The 8,309-nt window shown below is 53.5% G+C and overlaps 1 protein-coding gene across 1 annotated transcript; it reads left to right on the top strand.

Moving 5' to 3' along the window:
* The first annotated feature begins 7,091 nt into the window (after positions 1-7,091).
* LOC120658891 (early nodulin-like protein 1) lies at positions 7,092-8,101 on the top strand. The gene is made up of 2 exons (XM_039937025.1): positions 7,092-7,460; positions 7,580-8,101. The coding sequence occupies exons 1-2, from the start codon at positions 7,232-7,234 to the stop codon at positions 8,005-8,007; spliced, it is 657 nt and encodes a 218-aa protein (XP_039792959.1). The 5' UTR covers positions 7,092-7,231; the 3' UTR covers positions 8,008-8,101.
* Positions 8,102-8,309: the final 208 nt, after the last annotated feature.

Here is an 8,309-nt window from a genome sequence, read left to right as displayed (position 1 = left end):
AAACGAAGGCTCAGTGTGTGGACCGGTATCCTCAGCCAACTGCTCTCCTGCATCATCCCACGCAGCCACCCATGGTTGTAATCTAGTGACCCACATTGTCGAGAAAAAATGTCCAGCCCTTGATAAACTGCACGTTAAATAGAAATTAGTTTCACATTATTAGTACATGGGGACTTATACATTTTTGTTACCTATGATCGTGGCGCTGAACACGATCCAACGCTGAAGACACAGGGAAAGACTGACGTCGACCGAACTGCCTCATGACTCTATCCGGGCAGTGGGCCTCAACTGCAACGTCGTACACCAAAGCTGCAGTAGTCATCCATAGGCCCTGGTCCTGTGTGCACACCGAAGATATCCCAAGCGGTGCACGTGCGGCTATAGCCGAAGGACTGTATGACTCCCACACAATGTCTTCTGGGGTCAATCAATCAAATTCGGCAACAAACTCAGGATAAGACCGCGCGGGTCTGTACATGTGTCCATGTTTTCTGCAAAAATAAAAATTATGTGTCCATAAGAAAGGTATTGAGGGAATAATGTATGACCATAGTATGCATAGAATATAAATTTTTATCGGGTCCATACCTATCGAGAGTACCAGAGAGTCCCCATGGTGGGTCTGTTGTCCTCCGTGTCACCGTACATATCCGGCTTGTACGGTGACTGATCAATCATGGGACGACCGATAGCAATCCTCTCGTAAGACCAAAGCTGTAGCAGAATTGGGCACCATGATGGAAATCCAACAATAATAGATTCACAAACATACACCTAGGCTATGCACCTGAAAATTTTCCAGCGGAATACACATGCAAAGAGTATGCTACCACAAAATTTTTAGGATTTTTAGACAAACAGAACAACAGATACAAAATAAACTAGATTAAACACAACCTAAAATTTTAGCAGGGGTAAAATTGACATTTCACATGCATGAGTATTTTTTCTCTGTATATCTTGATTTAAGAAACCTAACAAAATTTAGTTTGTATTTTTCTGATTTTTCTATGATTTTTAATTGAATTTAGAAGAACTAAAAAAGAAATAAACTTTTGCCTGCCCTACCGCATTTGTCGTGCCGCGGGGGGGGGGGGGGGGGTGGGGGGGGGGGGGGCAGCGCACCGCATGCCCGCATGCCCACGCGCAGCTCTTTCTTGACGCGCCCTCCCGCATGGCTCCCCCGACGGTGTGGACCCCTGTTGTCATTGGATGAGAGGTAGGGCTGGTATTATACATGGCCATGCAGCCCGCAGCCTGTCGGCACGGCCCACAGCCCGGTGTTTTGGCCCGGCCCGAGCACGGCCCGGTGAAAAGGCCAGCCCGGTGATGGCCCGGCAAGTAGCCTGCTAAGAGAAAGAGCCCAAGACACATAGGCAAGAAAAAGAGCCCAGCTGACCTCACAACCCAACCCAACCTTATCCCTTCCTTGGCTCCCTCGGTGTCGGTCGCAAGTTGCGAATCGCAACTTCCCTCACAGCCTCACCACGCCGACGCCGCCCGCGCAGCTCCCCTCCCCCGCCGGCCGTCCCTCACACAGCCACATCCAGCGTCTTCGTCTTGTCCCTGTGCAGCTCCTCGCCTTCTCTCCTCCCCGCGCCCGAGCAGCAGCAGCGCCCCGCCGCCATGGCGACCGTCGCCATCTCCCGCGCGGCCACCGGCCATGGCCAGATCTGCGTCAAGTGCTTCGCCCCGCCCCGCCCCGCCGCGCCGACCATCCACGCGACAGCTCCGCCCCGCCCGCCGACCTTCGTTGCGGCGGCTCCGCCCCGCCGGTCCTTCGGTGCGAGCTGTGGCGTGCTCGCAGGCGGCACAACGGCCGCTGTGCTTTCGTGCCGGCCCGACGGCCCACGGGTCGTGCCTTGGGCCGACGGCTAGGCACGAGCATGGCCGCGGCACGGTGGCACGGTGAGGCACGACGGCGTGCCGGCACGGCACGGCACGACCGGGCCGCGGGCCGGGCCGTGCTGGCCCGATGGCCATGTATAGCTGGTATATTAGACAACAGATGGAAGCGGCTCTCCAGATTGTGGGCCCATCTCGTCAGAGAGGAGCACTTAACAGCAACTAATGGCAATGGCAACCACGAGAAAGGAAAATTAAAATAGTGGCAATGAAGGGAAGCAAAGAACTTCAAGGGTGTTTTGAGGGAAGTTCTATAATTTCTAGTGGCGTTGATGGCCGATCAAGTCGGCTGGGGTCCAAAGGCTGGCTTCCTAAACAACGTTTAGAAAGAAATTGCTGGCCTGTATATATGGTAGTACTACTAGTAGAATGTAAATATGCATGGTATGCGTGCGAGGGTTTCCATTTATACCCAAGACCCGAATACACGAGCCGGAGCCATGGCCGCCGGGGGGTGCTTGGGACTATTATAAAGTCTGCTGCAAGTGCCACGCCCGCGGCGGCGAGCGGCGAGCGGCGGAGCAGCTACGACTGCTGCTGCGTGTGCTGGGGCTGCGACGACGACTGCGACTGCGGCTGCGACTGTTACGGCGATTGTGACGTCGGATGGTGCTGCGAGATCTGCTGAGACTAGAGGCTCGTCATCGAGTTGTTGCATTGCATTGAATGAACGGACGGAGAATGCCAAGCGTACGTGCAACAACGATACGATCTGGCATTGAATGGACGACATCGTGGGGAATCATTTCGATAATAATCCGTTTGATCTATTTTACCGAGAAGATCTACGGTTCGAATCCGTATAGCTCTAATATATATGTTTTTTTTATGGATATCTAGCTTCTGTTTCCTTTAGTATAGTTTGTTTCCTTATTTGTTATCTAAGTACTTGTTGTATGGGCTCCGACGTCCTACCGCGTGTGTGAGCGTGGGAACTTGTCGGGCTCGCTATTTTTTCTTTTGAAGGGTGTTTGGCTTGATACTTTGATCCAGCAGGCGTAATGCTTGATTCTTCTTGGCGCATGGCTTTAGCTACAATAACCAGTCTAAGCAAAGTCTCGATTTAAGAAAAAGAACAGTTGATTAAATTGGCGCGATGAGAGATTATTCGGACTCAAGCAATTAATAAGCCAGGGCCGTGTCGTTTCAGAGCCCCTTTCACTCTGCCAGGAACTTTTACATGGTGGCTGCTTGGAGACATCACCATCACATTGCTCGTTCTGCGCTCCGCTCCCATGGCGCTGCCGCGGCACGGCGGGTAGCCATTTCCGGCAACAGGGTCACATGCGCGCACGGCACGCGGAAGGCGCGCAAAGGGCTCGGCGACTGCCCGCTGCGCCATCAGTATCAGACTATATCAGTGCCAGCAGCATGCTAGGCTATGTAGTGTAGCCAGCTCGCCGCGCAAGGCAGCTTCTTCGTTCGCGATGCTTCGAGCTCCTCTCAGCTTCGCTCCCCACCTGGTCTCTAGCTAGCCAGTACTCCCTGCGATCCGGCGACCACTCGTCGCCGGGATGGCAAGGACGGTGCACCTGGGGCACCTCGGCGCCTGCCCGACGTGGCTGCTGGCGCTCGTGTGCGTGATGGCGGCCCTGGTCCTGGCCGCCTCGCTCGCCTGCTGCCTCTGTCGTTGCTCCGGCGGCGCCTGCCCGCCAGCCAGCGATGGCCACGCCGCCGCCCAGAACGGCGATTTCTGCTGTGTGTGCGTCGGCGGCGGCCCCGGCGACGACTGCAGGGTTTTCCTTACCGGTAAGTAAAAAAAAAAAACTAGAGCTCAGCGAGAAACGTGTTTATCGGATTTTTCGAAAAATTCTCGGATTCGCCGTTTTGCTTTCGGACGAAATTTAGAAAAAAAATTCCTCAATTTGTGCAGGAAGTAACCTAGATTATTCCAAACAATTTAACAACAAAAACAAGTTACAACAATGCATATAAATGAGAAATATATAAATGAGAAATATTGCAACAACAGACAGTCTGTTCAACATGGCTGCCACCGCCGTCATGGCTTCCTGTGGAGTCGTGGAGAGACCGAGGGAGATGGGGAATACAATATGGACAAGGTTTAGTGTTAGTAGGCAGCGGGGTGGTCTAATATTAGCCTGCACCAATTTGATTTGGGCAGGGATTCGAAAAGGGCCGAAAATTTCGGACGGTAAGAAAAAAAACTGGACCCTACCGAGAAACAGGATTTTCGGTTTTCTCAGAAAATTCTCGCCGAGAAAATTTTCCCTGCGACTGCTACGACGACTGCTGCAGTGAGTGCTTCGCGGCTTTCCTCGGAGCGCTGATTGATTATTGATGATGAGGTTGAGGACTTGAGCATGCTCCTGTGCTGGTTTGTTGGGCAGGAGCTGCAGTCGTTAGAGCTCGTTGTCAGAGCATGTCGTGCTTGAAGCTATCACCGAAATTAAACCATCGCCTAGCTTTAATTTGGTTCATATCTCATGCTTGTTGCTGGACTCTGTGAAACCAATCTGTGTGTGAATTTCCGTACCTCATGGTATCTTTTGAATTCTGATGGACTGATCTGCTGAAACACTTGTGAAAAATCAAAGAGCGCAGCACATTACGTGTGTGTGACTAGGCAGAGTAACTAATGCAGCAACAGACACTTGAAAATGAAAAGGTCCAGTTTACACCATCGAACTATCGCAAAAGTTCGATTTACAAACTTCAACTACGAATCCGGATAACATAAACCATATAACAGTTGAAACCGGACAAATTTGACCTCTTAGGTGGTTTTCGAACATGGGTTTTTTCAATTTGTGAGAATTAAAAATATTCAAATTTAAACTAAAAACTTCATAAGTAATTTATTTTAAATTACGAAATTGGTATAATTTTTTTCTAAAAATGTAACCTCTTTATTGGCACTATACTTGTTAGTTATTCAGATTTAATTTTCTTATATTTATAATATTTGGTTGCTTGTAGTTATGCCTATTTTTTTTAAAATAACTGAGATTCAAATAGAGCAATAATAGATAAGTTACATTTTCAGAAAATGTTTGTACTAGTTTCATATTTTTATAATTTAAAATAAATTAGTTTTGATTAATTAGATCTAATTAGATTATTTTTGTACCAGTAGTAGCTGGTAGGGTTGTTGGTTGTCGTGCCACGCTGCACAACGGCACAAGTATGGTCGTGCACTCTTCGTCTCCGACTCTGCGAATGCAACGAGCTGCATGCGTCCCGGCCCGGGCACAGGCTCACAGCATTCTTGGTCGTCCAATCGAAGGCCGCGAAGCCACGAGGGTGATCTGCATGCTCCTTTGTCATGGGAAACCCTGATCGATCCCATACTAGCCTTTCTGAACGGCCACGGCCGGCCGACCTCATCCCTCTTGCATTGCATTGCATTGTGTCGACGAAACCAGTTGAACAGCTGCTGGGTCGGTGCGGCGAGAAATGTTGAAACAGGGCGCAAGAAAAAAAAGGTTACACTTGAGGGCCCCTTTCACTTTAGCCGTCCTGTCACGGCGATCTTTAGCAGACTCGTCGATGATGGAGCTTCAATTCACTATCACATGCCCGGCCACTTGTTCCGTGGTGTGGTATGGGCTGGTATGGCACTGGCGCACTGCCGCGGCATGCCTGATTCAGATTTCAGCAGCAGCAGCCAGCATGCAGGGTGAGGTTGCCATGTTTGGAAACGAGGTCACATGGACCGTACCCTAGCTAGCGCGAGCACCGAAAGCACTATATGGAGCCTTCGCCACAGCGATCGACCGTTGCTTCGCTTTTGTCTCGTCAGTTGTCACGACGACCTTTAATTACGAGCTACGACCATACGATAGTTTCCAAATCCAACCTCACCCTGGCACATCCACACCGAAGCTTCTCGGTCCGGGCGTCAGCCGTCAGGTTACGGCCGCGTCCACCGTCGGGGTCACATGCATGGCACTATGGCAGCGAACAAAGACGAAAAGCACAAGGGCTCGCTCCGGCCGATCGATCAACCACGCACACGGCTCGCGTCGTGCTCACGCAGTAGTTTCAGTTCCGGTTTCGTTCCCGTTCCGAGCTAGCTAGCGAGCTGAAAACCCCTGGCCTGCGTCCTCCCTCCCTCCAGCTCTCCGCCGTGCGCCTGTCACCTGTGTGATAGATAGAGCTCGACCATCGCGGCTCCTCCACAATGCCAAGGCTCCTCCGCCTCCTCGAGCCCTCCGGCGGCGGCGCGGCCAGCGACGACGACTCGTTCTGGCTGGCGGCGCTCCTCGGGGTCCTGGCCGCGGCCTGGGTAGCCGCCGCCGCCCTCCTCCGCGCACGACAGCGGCGCGGCTGGGGGGAGGAGGACGCGGAGGCGCCGCCGCGGGACCTGGAGATGGCCGTCCTCTGGGACGACGCGGAGGCGGCCACGGGCGGCAGGCTGCTGCTGCGACGGCGGCGCCAGGCGCTCTGGTGGCGCTGACCGCCGCTGCATCTTCTACTGCCGCGAACCGCGTCGCCCTTCGTGCGCATCCAATTACTGTGCGGCGCGCGCCGATCGACGAGTTGTTTGACAGCATGACTGTGTGGTCTAGGTAACCTCTCTAGCTAGTGGGTTAACCGTAGGCTGTTTACTTCGGTAGTGTTTGCGTTTCAGTTCGTCGGATGAACAAGACGGTCGAAAGTGTGGGTTCGGTGTTTGGTAAGTTGTTTTTTTTCTTACTGCTTGTTGCTACTGGCATGTGAATGGCTTTCCTCTTTCGTAATACCAAGTCATATGTAAGTGATGTGTTAGCAAAGTAACTAATAACGCGGTGAATTCTAACACAGTTACGGGTAGTACGACGAACCAGACTTCACAGTCGTGTATCCACATCTTGGTCGAGTAGGACTCGAATAATTCACAATCCATTCCCGATCAGTAAATCCCAACAATACCCGCAGCTAAAAAAAATTACCATACTAGCTAGCTGCAAATTTCACAAGAGCAGAGAGAAGCAGGCCATGGCAGAAGGTAGAAAAAGGCCTCCGGCCGGGTAGTAGGGTACAGTAGTTGTTGAAGCTGCTCTCGATGGCGCGTCTCTCACACGCAGAGGTCACGTAGGCACGCGGATGCTCATCACCTGCAGAAGCGCTTTTTGGCTTTGGCACACCAACCGGCCGGCCGGTTTGCTAGCCCCGTGTCGCGTCCCCGAGACCCTGCCCGTTCCGGCCGGCCAGCCGGTCAGTAGAGGTAGACTGAAACAGCGAAACCCTCTCATGTGCAGAGTTCAGACGTCGTAGTCGCAGCAGCGAAACCCCAAATCGCAAGTTCGCAACTCAGCACTGCTCGAGCTCGGTGGCCTGCGACGGTGAGGTCGTGCGTACGTGCTCGATCCGCCCGACGATGGCCTGGCCCCGCTCCGCCGTCCTCCTGCTCGCAGCCTCCTGCGCGGTCCTGCTCGCAGCCTCCTGTGCCGTCCTCCTCGCGGCCCCGGCGTGGCCGTCGCACTCGCGGCCGGCGGCGGTGTACGGCGTCGGCGACCAGACGGGGTGGGCGGTGCCCCCGGGCAGCGCCCCCGTTGCGCTCAACGAGTGGGCCGCGAGGCACCGGTTCCTTGTCGGCGACGTCCTGGGTATGTAACCTCCACCTCACGACGACGCTGACCAGCCGCAAGCCGGTGTCGAGCGAGCTAGCTTGTAGCGTTCTTGGTTCCGTGCGTGATCGATGCGGCGCGCCTGATCTGCGTGTCAGATTTCAAGTACGCCGGCGACGACTCGGTGCTCCTGGTGCGCTTGGGCGACTACGAGCGGTGCAGCGCGGCGAGCCCCCTGCGTCGGTTCGCGGACGGCGGCGGCGTCGGCGGCGGCACCAGGTTCGCGCTCGCCCGCCCCGGGCTCTTCTACTTCATCAGCGGCGCGCCGGCGCGCTGCGAGGCGGGCCAGCGCATGGTCGTGCGCGTCGTGGACGCGCACGCACGCCCCTCCCTCATCAGAGCCTCCCCGACGCCGGCTCCGGCGCCGGCCACGGGGACCCAGCCCTCCGGCGACACGCCGCCGTCCGGGCACCGTCGGCTCTCCCTCGCGCAGAAGCAGTTGGCGGCGGCGGCGATTGGGTTCGGGGCCGGATTTATTTTGATCTTCTCTATCGTATGGCTCTGTATATGTTGCAACAACAAATAGAACTTTATCCCTGTCTTTAATTTTGTGCTTTTGGTACCTGCTGTTTGTTTAAGACCTGGGATGAGTTCTCTGAAATTCATCTATTCATTTCTCCCCCTCTTCGGGTGAGTATGCAGTGAGAATTATACTTTTGTAATTTTTGTGATTAAAATTCATATTGTTATGGCAAATAATTCATCAGAGTCAGATCACGGTTTTGAAAGGAGAAAGAAGTGGAAGAAAAAAAAAGTAGATAGGCTAGGATGAAGGCGTTTAGTGATCAAGAAAGAAGTCATGTCACAAACTTGGTGCTTGATCTCTAG

Source organism: Panicum virgatum, chromosome 2N (assembly GCF_016808335.1).
Source record: "Panicum virgatum strain AP13 chromosome 2N, P.virgatum_v5, whole genome shotgun sequence".
NCBI lineage: Eukaryota > Viridiplantae > Streptophyta > Magnoliopsida > Poales > Poaceae > Panicum > Panicum virgatum.
This window is presented reverse-complemented; position numbering and strand designations above follow the sequence as displayed.